This window comes from Heterodontus francisci, unplaced genomic scaffold (assembly GCF_036365525.1).
Source record: "Heterodontus francisci isolate sHetFra1 unplaced genomic scaffold, sHetFra1.hap1 HAP1_SCAFFOLD_419, whole genome shotgun sequence".
In the NCBI taxonomy this organism is placed as follows: Eukaryota; Metazoa; Chordata; class Chondrichthyes; order Heterodontiformes; family Heterodontidae; genus Heterodontus; species Heterodontus francisci.
In genome coordinates, this window is record NW_027140453.1 from 147,583 (window position 1) to 170,574 (window position 22,992).

The following is a 22,992-nucleotide window of genomic DNA, read 5'->3' on the forward strand; positions in this document are numbered from 1 at the left end:
GACCCTCCGACAGTGCGGCACTCCCTCAGTTCTGACCCTCTGACAGTGCAGTGCTCCCTCACAACTGACCCTCTGACAGTGTGGCACTCCTTCAGTACTGACCCTCCGACAGTGCGGTGCTCCCTCAGTACTGACCCTCCGACAGTGCGGCACACCCTCAGTACTGACCCTCTGACAGTGCATCACTCCCTCAGTACTGACCCGCTGACAGTGCATCACTCCCTTAGTACTGACCCTCTGACAGTGCGCAATCCCTCAGTACTGACCCACTGACAGTGCATCACTCCCTCAATAATGACCCTCTGACAGTGCAGCACTCCCTCAGTACTGAGCCTCTGACAGTGCAGCACTACCTCAGTACTGACCCTCTGACAGTGCATCACTCAATCAGTACAGACCCTCTGACAGTGCAGCACTCCCTCAGTACTGACCCTCTGACAGTGCGCAATCCCTCAGTACTGACCCTCTGACAGTGCATCACTCCCTCAATAATGACCCTCTGACAGTGCAGCACTCCCTCAGTACTGAGCCTCTGACAGTGCAGCACTACCTCAGTACTGACCCTCTGACAGTGCATCACTCAATCAGTACAGACCCTCTGACAGTGCAGCACTCCCTCAGTACTGACCCTCTGACAGTGCATCACTCAATCAGTACAGACCCTCTGACAGTGCAGCACTCCCTCAGTACTGACCCTCTGACAGTGCATCACTCCCTCAGTACTGACGCTCTGACAGTGTGGCACTCTCTCAGTACTGACCCTCCGACAGTCCGGCACTCCCTTAGTACTGACCCTCTGACAGTGCATCACTCCCTCAGTACTGACCCTCTGACAGTGCATCACTCCCTCAGTGCTGACCCTCTGACAGTGCGGCACTCCCTCAGTACTGACACTCCGATAGGGCGGGGCTCCCTCAGTACTGTCCCTCGAAATGTGCATCACTCCCTCAGTACTGACCCACTGACAGTACAGCAGTCCTTCAGTACTGACCCTCCGATGGTGCAGCACTCCCTCAGTACTGACCCTCTGACAGTGCGGCACACCCTCAGTACTGACCCTCCGACAGTGTGGCGCACCCTCAATACTGACCCTCCGACAGTGCAGCCCTCCCTCAGTACTGACCCTCTTACAGTGCAGCACTCCCTCAGTACTGACCCTCTTACAGTGCATCACTCCCTCAGTACTGGCCCTCCGACAGTGCATCACTCAATCAGTACAGACCCTCTGACAGTGCAGCACTCCCTCAGTACTGACCCTCTGACAGTGCAGCACTTCCTCAGTACTGACCCTCTGACAGTGCAGCACTCCCTCAGTACTGACCCTCCGACAGTGCAGCACTCCCTCAGTACTGACCCTCTGACAGTGCATCACTCCCTCAGTGCTGACCCTCTGACAGTGCATCACTCCCTCAGTACTGACCCTCTGACAGTGCATCACTCCCTCAGTACTGACCCTCTGACAGTGCATCACTCCCTCAGTACTGACCCTCCCACAGTACAGCACTCTCTCAGTACTGACCCTCCGACAGTCCGGCACTCCCTCAGTACTGACCCTCTGACAGTGCATCACTCCCTCAGTACTGACCCTCTGACAGTGCATCACTCCCTCAGTGCTGACCCTCTGACAGTGCATCACTCCCTCAGTACTGACCCTCTGACAGTGCATCACTCCCTCAGTACTGAGTGTCTGACAGTGCATCACTCCCTCAGTACTGACCCTCTGACATGGCATCATTCCCTCAATAATGACCCTCTGACATTGCAGCACTCCCTCAGTACTGAGCGTCTGACAGTGCAGCACTCCCTCAGTACTGACCCTCCGACAGTGCAGCACTCCCTCAGTACTGACCCTCTGACAGTGCATCACTCCCTCAGTGCTGACCCTCTGACAGTGCATCACTCCCTCAGTACTGACCCTCCCACAGTACAGCACTCTCTCAGTACTGACCCTCCGACAGTCCGGCACTCCCTCAGTACTGACCCTCTGACAGTGCATCACTCCCTCAGTACTGAGCGTCTGACAGTGCATCATTCCCTCAGTACTGACCCTCCCACAGTACAGCACTCCCTCAGTGCTGACCCTCTGACAGTGCATCACTCCCTCAGTACTGACCCTCTGACAGTGCATCACTCCCTCAGTACTGACCCTCTGACAGTGCAGCACTCCCTCAGTACTGACCCTCTGACAGTGCATCACTCCCTCAGTACTGAGCGTCTGACAGTGCAGCACTCCCTCAGTATTGACCCTCCGACAGTACAGCACTCCCTCAGTACTGACCCTCTGACATGGCATCATTCCCTCAATAATGACCCTCTGACAGTGCAGCACTCCCTCAGTACTGACCCTCTGACAGTGCATCACTCCCTCAGTACTGACCCTCTGACATGGCATCATTCCCTCAATAATGACCCTCTGACAGTGCAGCACTCCCTCAGTACTGACCCTCAGACAGTGCAGCACTCCCTCAGTATTGACCCTCCGACAGTACAGCACTCCCTCAGTACTGACCCTCTGACATGGCATCATTCCCTCAATAATGACCCTCTGACAGTGCATCACTCCCTCAGTACTGACCCTCTGACAGTGCATCACTCCCTCAGTACTGACCCTCTGACAGTGCATCACTCCCTCAGTAATGACCCTCTGACAGTGCATCACTCCCTCAGTACAGACCCTCTGACAGTGCATCACTCCCTCAGTACTGACCCTCTGACAGTGCATCACTCCCTCAGTACTGACCCTCCCACAGTACAGCACTCCCTCAGTACTGACCCTCTGACAGTGCATCACTCCCTCAGTACTGACCCTCTGACAGTGCATCACTCCTTCAGTGCTGACCCTCTGACAGTGCATCACTCCCTCAGTGCTGACCCTCTGACAGTGCAGCACTCCCTCAGTACTGACCCTCTGACAGTGCAGCACTCCCTCAGTACTGACCCTCTGACAGTGCAGCACTCCCTCAGTACTGACCCTCTGACAGTGCATCACTCCCTCAGTACTGACCCTCCCACAGTACAGCACTCCCTCAGTACTGACCGTCTGACAGTGCGGCACTCCCTCAGTACTGACCCTCCCACAGTACAGCACTCCCTCAGTACTGACCCTCCCACAGTACAGCACTACCTCAGTACTGACCCTCCGACAGTGCATCACTCCCTCAGTACTGACCCTCTGACAGTGCATCACTCCCTCAGTACTGACCCTCTGACAGTGCATCACTCACTCAGTACTGACCCTCTGACAGTACAGCACTCCCTCAGTACTGACCCTCTGACAGTGCATCACTCCCTCAGTACTGACCCTCTGACAGTGCAGCACTCCCTCAGTACTGACCCTCTGACAGTGCAGCACTCCCTCAGTACTGACCCTCTGACAGTGCAGCACTACTTCAGTACTGACCCTTTGACAGTGCAGCACTCCCTCAGTACTGCCCCTCCAACAGTGCGGCACTCCCTCAGTACTGACACTCCGATAGAGCGGTGCTCCCTCTGTACTGACCCTCGGAATGTGCATCACACCCTCACTACTGACCCTCTGACAGTGCAGCGCTCCCTCAATACTGACCCTCAGACAGTGAGGCACACCATCAGTACTGACCCTCCGACAGTGTGGCGCACCCTCAATACTGACCCTCCGACAGTGCAGCCCTCCCTCAGTACTGACCCTCTGACAGTGCATCACTCCCTCAGTACTGACCCTCTGACAGTGCAGCACTCCCTCAGTACTGACCCTCTGACAGTGCATCACTCCCTCAGTTCTGACCCTCCCACAGTACAGCACTACCTCAGTACTGACCCTCTGACAGTGCATCACTCCCTCAGTTCTGACCCTCTGACAGTGCAGCACTCCCTCAGTACTGACCCTCTGACAGTGCAGCACTCCCTCAGTTCTGACCCTCCCACAGTACAGCACTACCTCAGTACTGACCCTCTGACAGTGTGGCGCACTCTCAGTACTGACCCTCCGTCATTGCGGCACTCCCTCAGTACTGACTCTCTGACAGTGCAGCACTCCCTCAGTACAGACCCTCTGACAGTGCAGCACTCCCTCAGTACTGACCCTCTGACAGTGCATCACTCAATCAGTACAGACCCTCTGACAGTGCAGCACTCCCTCAGTACTGGCCCTCTGACAGTGCATCACTCCCTCAGTACTGACGCTCTGACAGTGTGGCACTCTCTCAGTACTGACCCTCTGACAGTGCATCACTCCCTCAGTACTGACCCTCCCACAGTACAGCACTCCCTCAGTACTGACCCTCTGACAGTGCATCACTCCCTCAGTACTGACCCTCTGACAGTGCATCACTCCCTCAGTACTGACCCTCTGACAGTGCATCACTCTCTCAGTACTGACCCTCTGACAGTGCATCACTCCCTCAGTGCTGACCCTCTGATACTGCATCACTCCCTCAGTACTGACCCTCTGACAGTGCGTCACTCCCTCAGTACTGACCCTCTGACAGTGCATCACTCCCTCAGTGCTGACCCTCTGATACTGCATCACTCCCTCAGTACTGACCCTCTGACAGTGCGTCACTCCCTCAGTACTGACCCTCTGACAGTGCGTCACTCCCTCAGTACTGACCCTCTGACAGTGCATCACTCCCTCAATACTGACCGTCTGACAGGGCAGCACTCCCTCAGTACTGACCCTTTGACAGTGCAGCACTCCCTCAGTACTGACCCTCCCACAGTGCAGCACTCCCTCAATACTGACCCTCTGACAGTGCATCACTCCCTCAGTACTGACACACTGACATTACAGCAGTCCCTCAGTACTGCCCCTACAATGGTGCGGCACTCCCTCAGTGCTGCCGCTCCGATAGGGCAGTGCTCCCTCAGTACTGACCCTCGGAATGTGCATCACTCCCTCAGTACTGACCCTCCCACAGTACAGCAGTCCTTCAGTACTGACCCTTCCGATGGTGCAGCACTCCCTCAGTTCTGACCCTCCAACTGCACGGTTCTCCCTCAGTACTGACCCTCCGACAATGCGGCGCTCCCTCCTCACTGACCCTCAGGCAGTGCATCACTCCCTCAGTACTGACCCTCGGGCAGTGTTTCACTCCCTCAATACTGACCCTCTGACAGTGCAGCTCTCCCTCAGTACTGACTTTCCGACAATGCAGCACTCCCTCAGTACTGACCCTCGGGCATTGCATCGCTCCCCTCAATACTGACCCTCAGGCAGTGTTTCACTCCCTCAGTACTGACTCCTCCTTCTCCATTCAAGTGGTACTGAGGCCAATGAGCTCATGCCTGAATGAAATCAGCCAGTTCCCTCTCGACTTTTCCTTTGTGGCTCAGTATCGATTGCGATCGGATTATCCAAACATCACCTGTCAGTTCTGGGAGATTTCCCCGAAGGCCATATGTAAATCATGCCCATGGAAATGAGGGAGAGAGTCAGGACAGGACTGTTAAATACCTGGGTACGTACCACCTCACTCAGACTCAGACGTTCTGCAAAGGGAGTTTGGAACACAGCTAGGCAATCTTATTGGTGTTTCAACTCACAATCTCTTTCACCCTCTCACTCATTCTTTCACTCTCTATCTTTGTCTATCCTGTCACCCTCTTTCTCTATCTCTCTCTTTCTCTGTCTCTCCCTCTCTCTTTCTGTCTCATTCTCTGTCTCTTTCTCTCTCTCTCTGTCTTGTTCTCTCTCTCTCTCTGCCACACTCTCTGTTTCCCTCTCCCTCTCTGTCTCCCTCTCCCTCTCTAACTCTGTGTCTCGCTCACTCTGTCTCTCTCTGTCTCTCATTCTCTCGATCCTTGTCACCCTCTCTCTGTGTGTCTCCCTCTCTTTTTCTCTCCCTCTGTCTCTCCCTCTCTCTGACTCACTCTCTACCTTTCTCTCTCTCACTCTGTCTCAGATTCTGTCCCTCTCTCTGTCTCTCCCTCTCTCTGACTCACTCACAATCTTTCTCTCTCTATGCTTGTCCCCCCCCTCTCTCACTCTCTCTCTCTTTCTGTCTTTCTCTGTCTCACTTTCTGCCTCTTTCTTTCTCTCTCTGTCTCTCCCTATCTCTCTCTCTGTCTCTCTCACTCGCTTTCTATCTTTCTCTCTCTATGCTTGTCTCCCTCTCTCTCACACACACTCTCTCTTTCTGTCTCTTTCTCTGTTTCTCCCTTTCTCTGTCTCAGTCACTGCCTCTTTCTTTTTCTCTGTCTCTGCCACTCTCTCTTTCGCTCTCTGTCTCTCTGTATTTCTCTCACTCTCTATCCTTGTCACGTTCTCTCTCTCGCTCACACTCTCTCTGTCTCCCTCTGTCTCTCTCACTCACTCCCTTTCTTTCTCTCTATCTTTGTCACCCCCTCTCTGTCAGTCCCTCTCTGTCTCTTTCTCTCTCTGACTCACTCACTCTTTCTTCTCTCTATGCTTGTCCCCCTCTCTCTCAGACACTCTCTTTCTCTCTCTTTTTCACTCACTGTCTCTTTCGTTCTCTCTGTCTCTCCCCATCTTTCTTTCTCTCTGTGTCTCTCTCTTTCTCTCTCTCTCTTGCTTTCTCTATTTCTCTCTCTATCCTTGTCATGCGCACTCTCTTTCTCTCTCATTCATTCTCTCCCTCCCTTTCTGCATTTCTCACTCGCTCTCTATTTCTCTCTCTCGATGCTTGTCCCCCTCTTTCACACATTCTCTCTCTCTTTCTGTCTCGTTCTCTATCTTTCCCTCTGTGTCTCACTCACTGTCTCTTTCTTTCTCTGTCTGGCTCTCCCTATCTCCCTTTCTCTGTGTGTGTTTCCCTATTCTCGTTACGCTCTCTCTCTCCCATGCACTCATGCTCTCTGTCTCTTTCACATACTCACTTATCCTCTATCTCCCTCTCTCTTTATCTCTGTCTCTATATCTTTGTCACCCTCTTCTCCATGTCTCTCACTCATTCCCCTCTCTTTCTGTATCTTTGTCACCCTCTGTCTCTCACTCGCTCTCTATCTTTCACTCTCAAAACTTGTCACCCTCTCTCTCACACTCTATCTCTCTTTCTCTGTCTCCGTCTCTGTCTCTTTCTTTCTCTGTCTGCCTCTCTCCATCTCTCTGTCTGTCTCCCTCTATCTCTGTCTTTCTGTCTCCCTCTCTGTCTCTGTCTCTCAGTCGCTCTCTATCTTTGTCTCTCTCTTGTAGTTTCTCTCACTTCCTCTCTATCTCTCTGTCTCTATCTTTGTCGCCCTCTATCTATCTCACTCTCTGTCACTCTCGCAATGACGGGGTTTTCAATTTGACACTCTGCCCCTTTGCTGACCTCAGCCGTTTGTTCCCTCATTCAGGATTTGGAGTGTGCTGGAAGATCCCACAATGCGGACTGTCTGCTTGTTCCTGTTGGTGCTGTTCTGGGTCCCTGAGTCAGTTGCGACTGAACTAGATAGCACTGTCTTGGCAGACATTATCCACCGGTAAGTGGTCATCCTGCCCAGGCCTTTCACCATTCCCTGACAGGGTTAGGCTGTGAGAACGGCCCAGGTCTACTCTCCTGGGCTAAGGCTCCACTCTTTCACAGTGATGCGGGGGAGCAGGGCCGAGTCCAGTTAAATTAAAATAACATGGAGCTACAGAGAGGGGAAGGTGAGAGAGAAAGGACTAAGAGTGCGACAGTCACTTCATCAATAATCTGCCTCACTGACCCCACACACTGACCCCGCTCACTGACCCCGCTCACTGACCCCACTCACTGACCCCACTCACTGACCCCTCTCACTGACCCCACTCACTGACCCCTCTCACTGACCCCTCTCACTGAACCCACTCACTGACCCCTCTCACTGACCCCACTCACTGTCCCCTCTCACTGACCCCTCTCACTGATCCATCTCACTGACCCCACTCACTGACCCCTCTCACTGACCCCTCTCACTGACCCCACTCACTGACCCCTCTCACTGACCCCACTCACTGACCCCTCTCACTGACCCCTCTCACTGAACCCACTCACTGACCCCTCTCACTGACCCCACTCACTGTCCCCTCTCACTGACCCCACACACTGACCCCGCTCACTGACCCCTCTCACTGACCCCACTCACTGACCCCTCTCACTGACCCCACTCACTGTCCCCTCTCACTGACCCCTCTCACTGACCCCTCTCACTGTCCCCTCTCACTGACCCCTCTCACTGATCCATCTCACTGACCCCACTCACTGACCCCTCTCACTGACCCCGCTCACTGAACCCACTCACTGTCCCCTCTCACTGACCCCTCTCACTGACCCCTCTCACTGAACCCACTCACTGACCCCTCTCACTGACCCCACTCACTGTCCCCTCTCACTGACCCCTCTCACTGATCCATCTCACTGATCCCACTCACTGACCCCACAAACTGACCCCTCTCACTGACCCCGCTCACTGACCCCACTCACTGACCCCGCTCACTGACCCCACTCACTGACCCCTCTCACTGACCCCTCTCACTGACCCCACTCACTGACCCCTCTCACTGACCCCTCTCACTGACCCCACACACTGACCCCGCTCACTGACCCCTCTCACTGACCCCACTCACTGACCTCTCTCACTGACCCCATTCACTGACCCCTCTCACTGACCCCACTCACTGTCCCCTCTCACTGACCCCTCTCACTGACCCCTCTCACTGTCCCCTCTCACTGACCCCTCTCACTGATCCATCTCACTGACCCCACTCACTGACCCCTCTCACTGACCCCGCTCACTGAACCCACTCACTGTCCCCTCTCACTGACCCCACTCACTGATCCATCTCACTGACCCCACTCACTGACCCCACAAACTGACCCCTCTCACTGACCCCACTCACTGACCCCACTCACTGACCCCTCTCACTGACCCCACTCACTGAGCCCACTCACTGACCCCTCTCACTGAACACACTCACTGACCCCTCTCACTGACCCCTCTCACTGAACCCACTCACTGACCCCTCTCACTGACCCCACTCACTGTCCCCTCTCACTGACCCCACTCACTGACCCCTCTCACTGATCCATCTCACTGACCCCTCTCACTGACCCCACTCACTGACCCCACAAACTGACCCCTCTCACTGACCCCGCTCACTGACCCCACTCACTGACCCCTCTCACTGACCCCTCTCACTGACCCCTCTCACTGACCCCGCTCACTGACCCCGCTCACTGACCCCACTCACTGACCCCACAAACTGACCCCGCTCACTGACCCCGCTCACTGACCCCACTCACTGACCCCTCTCACTGACCCCACTCACTGACCCCTCTCACTGACCCCTCTCACTGACCCCACTCACTGTCCCCTCTCACTGACCCCTCTCACTGACCCCTCTCACTGATCCATCTCACTGACCCCTCTCACTGACCCCACTCACTGACCCCACAAACTGACCCCTCTCACTGACCCCGCTCACTGACCCCACTCACTGACCCCTCTCACTGACCCCTCTCACTGACCCCGCTCACTGACCCCACTCACTGACCCCTCTCACTGACCCCTCTCACTGACCCCTCTCACTGACCCCTCTCACTGACCCCACTCACTGACCCCACTCACTGACCCCTCTCACTGATCCATCTCACTGACCCCTCTCACTGACCCCACTCACTGACCCCACAAACTGACCCCTCTCACTGACCCCGCTCACTGACCCCACTCACTGACCCCACTCACTGACCCCTCTCACTGACCCCTCTCACTGACCCCTCTCACTGACCCCTCTCACTGACCCCTCTCACTGAACCCACTCACTGTCCCCTCTCACTGAACCCACTCACTGATCCATCTCACTGACCCCACTCACTGACCCCACAAACTGACCCCTCTCACTGACCCCACTCACTGACCCCACTTACTGACCCCACTCACTGACCCCTCTCACTGACCCCACTCACTGACCCCTCTCACTGACCCCACTCACTGACCCCACTCACTGACCCCACTCACTGACCCCACTCACTGACCCCTCTCACTGGCCCCACTCACTGGCCCCACTCACTGTCCCCTCTCACTGACCCCACTCACTGACCCCTCTCACTGACCCCTCTCACTGACCCCTCTCACTGACCCCACTCACTGACCCCTCTCACTGACCCCTCTCACTGAGCCCACTCACTGAGCCCATTCACTGACCCCTCTCACTGACCCCTCTCACTGACCCCTCTCACTGACCCCTCTCACTGGCCCCTCTCACTGGCCCCACTCACTGTCCCCACTCACTGACTCCACTCACTGACCCCTCTCACAGACTCCGCTCACTGACCCCTCTCACTGACCCCTCTCACTGACCCCGCTCACTGACCCCACTCACTGACCCCACTCACTGACCCCACTCACTGACCCCACTCACTGACCCCACTCACTGACCCCTCTCACTGACCCCACTCACTGACCCCTCTCACTGGCCCCTCTCACTGGCCCCACTCACTGACCCCACTCACTGACCCCTCTCACTGACCCCACTCACTGGCCCCACTCACTGTCCCCTCTCACTGACCCCTCTCACTGACCCCACTCACTGACCCCTCTCACTGACCCCTCTCACTGACCCCTCTCACTGACCCCTCTCACTGACCCCACTCACTGACCCCTCTCACTGACCCCTCTCACTGAGCCCACTCACTGAGCCCATTCACTGACCCCTCTCACTGACCCCTCTCACTGACCCCTCTCACTGGCCCCTCTCACTGGCCCCACTCACTGTCCCCACTCACTGACTCCACTCACTGACCCCTCTCACAGACTCCGCTCACTGACCCCTCTCACTGACCCCTCTCACTGACCCCGCTCACTGACCCCACTCACTGACCCCACTCACTGACCCCTCTCACTGACCCCTCTCACTGACCCCACTCACTGACCCCACTCACTGATCCCGCTCACTGACCCCGCTCACTGACCCCGCTCACTGACCTCTGTTACTGACACCACTTACTGACCCCACTCACCGACCCCACTCACCGACCCACTCACCGATCCCTCTCCCCGACCCCTCTCACTGGCCCCACTCACTGGCCCCACTCACTGACCCCACTCACTGACCCCTCTGACTGACCCTGCTCACTGACCCCACTCACTGACTCCACTCACTGACCCCGCACACTGACTCCACTCACTGACCCCACTTACTGACCCCTCTCACTGAAACCACTCACTGACCCCTCTCACTGACTCCGCTCGCTGACCCGGCTCACAGACCCCTTTCACTGATACCACTCACTGACCCCTCTCACTGACCCCGCTCACTGACCCCTCTCACTGACCCCGCTCACTGACCCCTCTCACTGACCCCTCTCACTGACCCCTCTCACTGACCCCGCTCACTGACCCCGCTCACTGTCCCCTCTCACTGTCCCCTCTCACTGTCCCCTCTCACTGTCCCCTCTCACTGACCCCACTCACTGTCCCCTCTCACTGACCCCCTCACTGACCCCGCTCACTGACCGCACGCACAGACCCCGCTCACTGACCTCGCTCCTCTCCGCCTGTCTCTCTCTCTCTCCCTGTTGCTCTGTGTCTTTCTCTCTTTCTCTCTCTCTCTGTCTTCTGTTCTATTTATCTTTTTGTGTCTGTTTCTATTAATCTGTCACTCTCTTTCTCCTCTGTCTCTCTCCCTGCTCGACTGCCTGTCTATCTCTCTCTCCCTCTATCTCTATCACTTTATCCTTTTTCAGTTTATCACTGCCTCTGTTCCCTCTCTCTGCTTCTATCTGTATCTGTCTCCATCTTGTTCTTCCTTTCTCTGTCTCTATCTGTTTCTGTCTCCACAACTCTTCCTTTCTCTGGCTTTGTTTCTATCTCACTATCTCTGTCTCTTCTGCTCTCTTCTACCCTCCCTCTATCACATTCTCTGTCTCCCTCCCTCCATCCATCTCTCCACCTCTTTGTTTCTCCCTTGCTCTTGTTCCCATCCCTCTTTCCATCTCTGTTTCATTGGAAGGAGTTCATTCGGTCCCGTCCTTTCCAATGTCGGAAATTAATGACCAAAATTATTGAAATGCCACAGCATACAAGACTACGGGCCAAGTGCTGGGAAATAGGATTAGAATAGTTAGGTGCTTGATGGCCGGCACAGACACGATGGGCCGAAGGGCCTGTTTCTGTGCTGTGTAACTCTTTGACTCTCTGACTCAAACTCCCAGTTTCCCTCCTTCCACCATGAGGTCTGGTATTAAATAGGCAGGTTCTGGTCTGTGACCATAATCCACATCATACTGACCTGGCACAGGTCGAATTTCATTCACAATTCCTACCTTGACTCTCACTTTGTGTTTGTCCCTTTCAGATTCCGACAAGTGTCTGGCCAGCAGCCCAGCAGTACGAGTGGGGGAGGACAGTTCACCTTCCTGATGGTGTTAACTCCTCAACAATGCACCGGTGCCAATATCAATCAGAATGTACAATTCAGACCCTCTGATTCAGGAAGACCGGTTATTGGCGGCGGTGTGAATTACTTCCTCAACCGTCGATCAGTAAACTACATCGCAGTTTACCCCAACACAGGAAGTCGCTGCTCAGAGAATAAACTGTTACACTTCACTCAGGAGGATCAACGCTATGGGCAGACTGACAGTGCAGCTCGGCTGCTTCAGAATAGCATCAATAACCAGGGGCTGCAGGTTGGCTGTGTCATTCTCTACACCACCTACACCCCCTGCATCCAGAGCTGCTTCAGTGGCAATGAGAATTGTGACATCCTCGGCCCCTTAGGCAGCGCACCCTTTAGTACCACCTGGGACAACACAAACATTCATAAGTATTTTGTCTTCAGCAAATTATACCCACTCGACAATAATGCAGATAAGATCCCCACAGTCCAAGGCAAGCTGGGACAAGTTACCCAGGCACGCTTTCACATCAGAAAGTGTGATGGGGCCAACAACCAAATACAGTGTCAGGACTGCAGCAGCCCTAGGTACTGTATCTAGTAAACAGTCTCACTACAGGAGGCAATAGCAGATCAGAGAGTCCCAGGAAAACAGTGTAAATCATTCTATTACTCTAGAAATCTATCTACTTCCATTTTATTCTGTTAATAATGCAGCTTTCCCCAGATCACTCTCTATAATAATCCCTCATTCTCCAGATCACTCTCTATAATAATCCCTCATTCTCCAGATCACTCTCTATAATAATCCCTCATTCCCCAGATCACTCCCCATAATAATCCTTCATTGTCCAGGTCACTCTCTATAATAATCCCTCATTCTCCAGATCACTCTCTATAAAAATCCCTCATTCTCCAGATCACTCCCCATAATAATCCTTCATTGTCCAGGTCACTCTCTATAATAATGCCTCATTCTCCAGGTCACTCCCTACAATGATGCAGAACAACAGTGAGAAGGATTTCAAACATTGAGCTGGAAAATTGTGTTTCACTTCAAACCAAGAGCGCACTAATTCCCTAATGGGACACTGTGGATGAATAAAGACATGAGGGTGTTGGGGAAGGGGAGGAAGGAGTGTACACTCTGTACATGGGTGGCAGGGGTCAGCACGCCAAGAGAGAAAGTGAAGGGAAGTCAAGTCCAACAATTAGGAAGTCAGATTTGATCGGACAGTAGGGAGTGAATTTACTGATTATATAATTCATCTTGTAATTGATCTGGGAGATGTGTTAAACACATTGCTATATATTCTCAGTCATGCTCTGTAATCTTCCTCCAATCATTGAACACTGCAGTTTATGGATCATTTCACTAATCGCTGTTGAGCTGATTAAATTGTTTGATTGGCAGTGATAATATTTTTGGACCATTGTATCGAGTCCAATGGGTTGCAACCAGGATTACTGAGTGATTTCTCTCTGCAACTTTTAATCTTTAATAAAGCTTATCTGGGCATTAACCTGCAATCTGTTTTTATATGTGTGACTTCACTCATTCTCCCGGGGATAAAGTTACTTTTATCACAATTAAACGACTGTTTGATCTCTTCCGCACACACACACAATCTCTCTCTCTCTCTCGCTTTCTGCCTTTCTCTCTGTCCCAGGCTTTCCTTATCTTGGGCACTCCACCTCTCATTCATTTTTCTCACTTTATGTACACCCTCTTTTCCTCTAATTTCTCATTTTCCTTCTTACTCTGTCTCCATCACCCATTCTCTCGTCGTCTCTCCGTCTCTCTATTTTCCTTTCCATTTCGTTCCCCCCCCACATCCCCCCTCTCTCTCTTCTCTATTTCATTCTCTGTTACTTGCTCCCGAACACTCTTGCTCTTTGTGGTTGGTTTATCTCCGACTTCTCCAATCTATCTTCAATAACTGAAATTCCTCATCCCTGGAACCATACTCGTGAATCTTTTCCGTTCTCTCTCCCTATTACTTATAAACAGGGTATATGCAGGTAAGATGTTTCCCTTGGTTGGGGAGTCTACAACCAAGGTGCACAATTTCAAAATAAGGGGGAAGCCACTTGGGACTGAGATGAGGAGAAATTTCTTTACTCAGAGGGTTGTGAATCTTTGGAATTCTCTATCCCAGAGGGCTGTGGAAGCTCAGTCATTGAGTATGTTTAAAGCAGAGATTAACAGATTTCTAAATACCAATGACAAAAAGGGATATGAGGATAGTCTGGGGAAAAGACATTGAAGTGGATGATCAGCCATGATAGTATTGAATGGCAGAGCAGGCTCAATGGGCTGAATGGCCTAATCCTGCTCCCTGTCTCACTGCAGTTACTGTTCCCTCTCACCATCTTAAATCCTTAAAAAAATTAAACACCTCCATTAGATTCCCCTGTCAATATTCTCATGTCGGGACTGCAAGCCTTGTCTATGCAACATTTCTTCATAATTTAGCAGACTGGATGCTGGTGAAGTTAATGCATGGTTTCGGTTCTGGGAGCTGTGTCACTTTATTGCTGCTGGCTGAGCTTCTGAATTATAAATAGACAAGCTTGGAAATAGTTAACAGATCAGACAGCCTCTGTGGGGAGAGAAAAGAAGTTAACATCATCAGCGAGAGAGGGACCAATAACTGCAGTGAGATCGAGACACCAGCAGATGGAGATGGTGAGAGGGGGAGTAACTGCAGTGAGACAGGGTCACCAGTAGATGGAGATGGTGAGAAGTGGGGACATTAGCTGCAGTGAGAGAGGGACATCAGCAGATGGAGATGGTGGGAGGGGGACAGTAACTGCAGTGAGAGAGGGACACCAGCAGATGGAGATGGCGAGAGGGGGAGTAACTGCAGTGAGGCAGGGACACCAGCAGATGGAGATGGTGGGAGGGGGAGTAACTGCAGTGAGAGAGGGACACCAGCTGATGGAGATGGTGGGAGGGGGACAGTAACTGCAGTGAGAGAGGGACACCAGCAGATGGAGATAGCGAGAGGGGGAGTAACTGCAGTGAGGCAGGGACACCAGCAGATGGAGATGGTGGGAGGGGGAGTAACTGCAGTGAGAGAGGGACACCAGCAGATGGAGATGGTGGGAGGGGGACAGTAACTGCAGTGAGAGAGGGACACCAGCAGATGGAGATAGCGAGAGGGGGAGTAACTGCAGTGAGGCAGGGACACCAGCAGATGGAGATGGTGGGAGGGGGAGTAACTGCAGTGAGAGAGGGACACCAGCAGATGGAGATGGTGAGAGGGGGAGTAACTGCAGTGAGACAGGGTCACCAGCAGATGGAGGTGGTCAGAGGGGAGACAGTAACTGCAGTGAGAGAGGGACACCAGCAGATGAAGATGGTGGGAGGGGGACAGTAACTGCAGTGAGAGAGTGTCACCAGTAGATGGAGATGGTGAGAGGGGGGCAGTGACTGCAGTGAGAGAGGGACACCAGCAGATGGAGATGGTGGGAGGGGGACAGTAACTGCAGTGAGAGTGTCACTAGCAGATGGAGGTGGTCAGAGGGGAGACAGTAACTGCAGTGAGAGAGGGACACCAGCAGATGAAGATGGTGGGAGGGGGACAGTAACTGCAGTGAGAGAGGGACACCAGCAGATGGAGATGGTCAGAGGGAGGCAGTGACTGCAGTGAGAGAGGGACACCAGCAGATGGAGAAGGTGGGAGGGGGACAGTAACTGCAGTGAGAGAGTGTCACCAGCAGATGGAGATGGTGAGAGGGGGAGTAACTGCAGTGACGCAGATGGAGATGGTCAGAGGGGTGACAGTAACTGCAGTGAGAGAGGGTCACCAGCAGATGGAGATGGTGAGAGGGGGGCAGTGACTGCAGTGAGAGAGGGACACCAGCAGATGGAGATGGTCAGAGGGGGGCAGTGACTGCAGTGAGAGAGGGACACCAGCAGATGGAGATGGTGGGAGGGGGACAGTAACTGCAGCGAGAGAGTGTCACCAGCAGATGGGGATGGTGAGAGGGGGAGTAACTGCAGTGACGCAGATGGAGATGGTCAGAGGGGTGACAGCAACTGCAGTGAGAGAGGGTCACCAGCAGATGGAGATGGTGAGAGGGGGGCAGTGACTGCATTGAGAGAGGGACACCAGCAGATGGAGATGGTCAGAGGGGGGCAGTGACTGCAGTGAGAGAGGGACACCAGCAGATGGAGATGGTCAGAGGGGGGCAGTGACTGCAGTGAGAGAGGGACACCAGCAGATGGAGATGGTGGGAGGGGGACAGTAACTGCAGCGAGAGAGTGTCACCAGCAGATGGGGATGGTGAGAGGGGGAGTAACTGCAGTGACGCAGATGGAGATGGTCAGAGGGGTGACAGCAACTGCAGTGAGAGAGGGTCACCAGCAGATGGAGATGGTGAGAGGGGGGCAGTGACTGCATTGAGAGAGGGACACCAGCAGATGGAGATGGTCAGAGGGGGGCAGTGACTGCAGTGAGAGAGGGACACCAGCAGATGGAGATGGTGGGAGGGGGACAGTAACTGCAGTGAGAGAGGGTCACCAGTAGATGGAGATGGTGAGAGGGGGCAGTGACTGCATTGAGACAGGGACACCAGCAGATGGAGATGGTCAGAGGGGGGCAGTGACTGCAGTGAGAGAGGGACACCAGCAGATGGAGATGGTCAGAGGGGGGCAGTGACTGCATTGAGAGAGGGACACCAGCAGATGGAGATGGTCAGAGGGGGGCAGTGACTGCAGTGAGAGAGGGACACCAGCAGATGGAGATGGTGGGAGGGGGACAGTAACTGCAGTGAGACAGGGTCACCAGCAGATGGAGATGGTGAGAGGGGCAGTATGCCATCCAGTTCTGGTCACCACACTTTAGGAAGGATGAGTGTCTTTGACACGCTGCAGAGGAGATTTACCAGAATGGTTCCAGGGATGCTACACGGTTAGATTGGAGAATATGGGGTGGTTTACATTTGAGCAAAGGCGATTGAGGGGAGATCGGATAGAGGAGTACAAGATTGTGACAGTGTTAGATAAAGTAGACAGAGTAAACCTGTTCCCATTAGTGGATGGTGCAAGGAATATTGGTCACAGATTGATGATTTTGGACAATAGATACTGGGGTATTTGAGGAAGAACCTCTATACACAGTGAGTGGTAATAACCGGGAATTCACTGCCTACCAGGGTGGTGGAAGTGGAGACAATGAATGATTTCAAAAGGAAATTGAATGGACACTTGAAGGAGATAATCTTGCTGGGCCGCAGGGATAGAGAGGTAGAATGGGACTGACTGGATTGCATGGACTCGATGGGCAGAATGGCCTCCTTCTGTACCATACTGGCTGTATGACTTTCTGGCTAACTGGCTGTAAAGTGTTTTCAGATAAAATGGTGTTGCAAAGGTCACCAATAGGGATACAAAGGGGCTCGATGGTTTGCTGAGCTTTCACGATGATGCTGCTCACAGCTGGGTGTTTTAGGGGCAGGTTGGGAGAGTGAGGATGTTTTTGTCTCACTCTGCCGCAGGATTGTATCGCTGTGCCCATACTCGCTGCACAGTAGTAGGTCGCAGTGTCTGTCGGCTGGGGGTCGCCCAGCTGTAGGGAGAATCGGTTGCTTGCAGAGTCGTGTTGCACAGTGAACCGCTTCCCAAAGCCTGGCCCACAGCTGCCGTGCTCATTGCACATCCACTCTACTGCCTTCCCCTCCTGCCTCTACCAGTGCATGGTGTAGCTGCCCATGCTGGCTCCCTCCAAGCTGCAGCCGAGGGCGAGGGGCTTCCCCGGTCGAATAGAAGCCGCGGCTGGAGTCTGGACCACAGTGGGTGCAGACTGAACCCCTGGAACACATTCCATAAAAGAAAGTAATTCAGACTCATGGAAGGAAAATGGTAGCATAAATCATAAAATCTAGCAGAATAGAAAGAGGCCGTTCTGCCCATCGTATCTGCGCTGGCTGTTTGAAAGAGCTATCGAGTTAGTCTCACTTGCCCCTGCTCCTACCCCATTGCCCTCCCAATTTCCCCGCTCCAAGCCCTGATCCAATAGCCATTTGGGAGATTACTATTGAATCTACTTCCTCCTGCTGAAGGGATAGCACTTACAAAAAATCCAATGTCCAAGCAATAAGATGACCAAGATAGAGACGTTTTTAGCTAAGAGTGCCATCGTCCTTCTCAGAAGCAGAGAGGCAGCCCTTACTGAGCAACAAGCCAGCGCCTGGTAAATGGAAATGCCACCGGTTGTGATGAAGAGAGTGGAACGATTGGCCGCCCATCCTGTACCTCGACCACGCCTGTCAGCAGAGTGAACAAATGAGGAGCACTTCCCTCAGCAACATTGCTGTTATTTATGCAGATTGCTGCAAGCCCCTGAGCCCGACTTTCACTCTTCCCTTCCCAACATTCCCACCTTTCCTTCCATGGAATATTGCCTTATTTTTTGATTGGTCAGGAACGTGCTGACCATGTGAAAGATAGGTAGGAAAACAAATTGTGAGGAGGGCACAAAGAGTCTGCAGAGGGTTATAGATAGGTTAAGTAAGTGGGCAAAAATTGCCAGATGGAGTATACTGTGGGCAAATGTGAGCTTGCCCACTTTGGCAGGAAGAATGGGAATTCAGAATATTATTTAAATAGAGAGAGACTGCAGGTCTCTACAGGACAGAGGGATCTGGGGTCCTGGTACGTGAATCACAAAAAGTCAGCATGTAGGTACAGCGAGTGATTAGGGCGGCAAATGAAATGTTGTTGTTTATTGCAAGGGGAATAGAATATAAAAGTAGGGAAGTGTTGCTACAGCTGTACAGGGCCTTAGTTAGACCACATCTGGAGTACTGAGTAAAGTATTGGTCTACGTAATTAAGAAAGGACATAAATGCATTGGAATTAGTTCAGAGAAGCTTCACTCGGCTGATACCTGGAATGAAGGGGTTGTCTTATGAGGAAATGTTGAGCAGTTTGAGCCGATGCCCACTGGAGTTTAGAAGAATGAGAGGTGATCTTATCGAAACATGTCATATTTTAAGGGGGATTGACAGCTTGGAAGCCGAGAGGATGTTTCCCCCTGGTGGGCGAATCTAGAACTAGGCAGCATAATTTCAAAATAAGTGATTGTCAGATGGAGTATAATGTGGGGAAAATTGAGGTTGTTCACTTTGGTTGCAAGAATATAACTTTTTACAAGGCGTGAATCTTCTCGATGTTGCTGTTCAGAGAGGCTTGGGTGTCCCCCTACATGAAACACAGTAACTTCACATGCAGGTGCAGCAAGAAATTAGCAAGGCAAATGGCCTGTTGGCCTTTATTGCAAGTGGGATTGGAGTACAGGAATAAGGAAGTCTTGTTACAATTGGCCAGTTCTTTGGTAAGATCACATCTGCGTTACTGTACGCAGTTTTGGTCTCCACATCCGAGGAAGGCTACACTTGCCTCGGTGGCAGTACAACGAAGGCTCACTCCATTGTTTCCTGGGATGAGAGGTTTGTCCTAATATGAGAGGGCCTGTAGTCTATGGAGTTTAGAAGAATGAAAGGTGATCTCAGTGAAACATACAAGATTCTGAAGGTGCTTGACTGGGTAGACACTGAGAAGTTGTTTCCCCTGGCTGGGGAATCTAGTACAGCCGAAGGATGAGGGGCCAAGCATTTGGGACTGAGATAAGGAGAGGTTTCTTCACTCAAAGGGTGGTAAATCTTTGGAATTCCCTACCCCCGGGGGTGGTGGATGCTCCATCATTGAATATATTTCAGGTTGTGATAGACAGATATGTGGTCACTGATGGACTGCAGGGATATGGGGAGCGGGTGGAAAGTGGGGTTCAGTTGGAGGATCAGTCATGATGGTATTGAATGACAGAGCAGGATTGAGGGGCCGAATGGTCTACTCCTGCTCCGATTTCTCATGTTATTCTAAAATCTAGTCATTTGATTCATGATGATTCCATTAACACAATCTAAAAACCCGTTAACTTTAACTGCCGGCTCTTTACATCAGTCTTCACCCTTCAATGATCTGACCAGAATAATTCTCTGCTGGCCTCTTTCAGTGTCTTCCCTGCAATTGGATTCATTTCTGGCCCCATCAACGTACATAACACAACATTTGCCGAAATTTAATGCCAGTTGCCATTGTGTGGCCTAATCCCCTGCCACAGGTAAATCACTTTGGATTCCACAGGACCCCTCTACTGTCTTAACCCGTGCAAAGATTTTAGTGACATCTGCAAACATTCTTTTATTATTTCATTGGATGTGGGAGTCACTGGCCAGGCCAGAAATTATTGCCCATCCCTAATCGCCCTTGAGAAGGTGGTGGTGAGCTGCCTTCTTGAGCCACTGCAGTCCATGTGAGGTGGGCACACCCACAGTGCTGTTAGGAAGGGAGTTCCAGGATTTTGACCCAGCGACAGTGAAGGAACGGCCGATACAGTTCCAAGTCAGGATGGTGTGTGGCTTGGAGGGGAACTTGCAGGTGGTGGTGTTCCCATGCGTTTGCTGCACTTGTCCTTCTAGATTGAGGTCGCGGGTTTGGAAGGTGCTGTCGAAGGAGCCTTGGTGCGTTACTGCAGTGCATTGTGTAGCTGGTACACACTGTTGCCACTGTGCATCTGTGGCGGAGGGAGTGACTATTTAAGGTGGTGTTTGTTTAGTTAGATTCCCCCAGCTGCTGTGGTGGGATTTGAACTCTTGTGCTCTGGATCATTCGGTCGAAGCCTCAGGATTACTAGTCCCAGTAACATAACAGCAATGCTACCGTACCCCCAGAGACTGGGGTAAGGTGTATTACACAATTCCCAAGTTTTTGCTGTGTTTCCTTGCATTCTAGTTACACTGTGTGTATCCTTGTGAGCCCCGCAGTAGTAAGTGCTGTTGTCTTGGACTCGGGAGCTTTTCCAGGACAGAGTGAAAGTGTTGGCCTGAGTCTTGTGCTGGGTTTCAATCCTTTTCCTGTAGTTAGATGCAGAAAGTACACTCTATCTGATCCATTCCAGGCAGTCACCAATCTGCAAGTACCAGTCCAAACAACACTCAGTCATGTTGCCCTGCCCAATGCTTCTGTGGAACGTGGGTTCCTCAACGGGAACCAGAGCATTGACCACTGGGGACTGGAGAACCATCTAACATCTAACAAGATTCTTCACACAGTATGGCAGATCAATGGGGAGAGAACGACAGTGGGCCACAGGGATGGACAGAGGCAAAAGCAGAAGAGAGGGAATAAGAAGGAGACAAATTATTCTTCTAGAGTCACGCTGCTACATTCACACTTATATTTGCTCCACAGGTTAAGCCCAATTATAAATCAGATTTATTACATTGATAAAACTATAAATGCACCAAACTCGGAAGGATGAATACAAACCAATTCAGTCTGCATCTGAGAAAAAAGGAAATTGGTAATGTTTAATGATGATACTCTGTCAGAATAATCCTAACTGCTGTTCACATCAAGGAACAGTAAATTATTTCAATTTGGTTGATGAGGAGATTATGTATAGCAATGCATAAAGTAACTATTACGAACATTAATTTCATCAACAATGGGACCAAATGGGGATAGTGGTGTTTCCTGTCTTAAAACTGGAAAGCAGGAATATGGAAAGCAGATCTCAAACTACTTTGAGATTCTTTTCAGAGGTGGAGGCTCGTTATAAGCAGTGTGATCAAACCGCCCCTGCTGCTGTGGAAACTGCAGATAGGTCAAATAACCAGTGTCACTGGCGTTGTATTCCTCGCAGAGCACCCTCTGACCACATCATACCAACAAAACCTTAGAGGGGAACAGAGCAGGACAGGCAGAGGCCATCCCGGGGAACCCCACATAGGGAGAAATAAAGAGAGAATGAGAGAGAGAGAACAACTGGGAGGGAGCAAGGGAGAGGTAGAGTGAGGCAAAGACAGAGAGAGAGAGACAGACTGATCAACAAAGCCACTGAGAGATGGAATGATTCAGGGAAAATTAGTTGGAAAGAGAGAGAGAGATTGAGAGAACGAGTGACAGATAGAGAGAATGAGGCAATAGGAGGTGTAGAGACAGACAGGGAGAGACAGAGACAGAGCGACACAGAGACAGTAAATGAGAGGAGCTAGGCAGAATTAATTAGAGAGAGAGAGACAGAATGAGACTGAGTGCGTGTGAGAGAGAAATAGAGACAGACAGCAAGAGTAAGCGAGGAAATGAGAGGCGAGAAAGAGAGGGGAAGGAAAGAAGAGAGTGAGATAAAGAGAGAGAATGAGAATGGGTGTGTGTGTGAGAGACAGAAAAAGCATCAGAGCTGAGAGGAAATGAGAGAAGGAAAGAGAGACAGGGATAAAGAAAGAGAATGAGAGTGAGTGTGTGTGAGAGAGGAAAGATAACAAGACCAACAGAGACAGAGAAACAGACATGACGAGAGAGAGTAAGGAAACAATTTTACAGAACAATGTAAACGATGTTTTTTAAATCAATATTGGTGAAGTCTGATGTGTTTCCTGGTGCTTGCTCGCCCACTGCTGTCCCCCTGGAGGAGAAAACCCCCCAAAAATACAAAAACAACTGCAGCAGAAAAAAGCACGAACAAATTCAACAATAACTTCAACAGGAAAAAAAAAGCACCAATGAAAAGGGCGGTACAGTGGCCCAGTTGTTACCACCGCAGCCTCATAGCTCCAGCGACCCAGATTCAATTCTGGGTACTGCCTGTGTGGAGTTTGCAAGTTCTTCCTGTGTCTGCGTACTTTCCTCTGGGTGCTCCGGT

General features: G+C 51.9%; 1 protein-coding gene across 1 annotated transcript in view; it reads left to right on the forward strand.

Annotated features, from left to right (window-relative positions):
• LOC137359861 (uncharacterized) overlaps positions 1-13,763 on the forward strand; it is a 150,739-nt gene extending 136,976 nt beyond the window's left edge. Inside the window, exons 2-3 of the mRNA XM_068025544.1 lie at positions 7,273-7,398; positions 12,236-13,763. Of these exons, the coding sequence (XP_067881645.1) occupies positions 7,273-7,398; positions 12,236-12,878 (769 nt within the window). The 3' untranslated portion in view covers positions 12,879-13,763. The remainder of the gene's footprint in view (positions 1-7,272; positions 7,399-12,235) is intronic.
• The last annotated feature ends 9,229 nt before the right edge of the window (positions 13,764-22,992 follow it).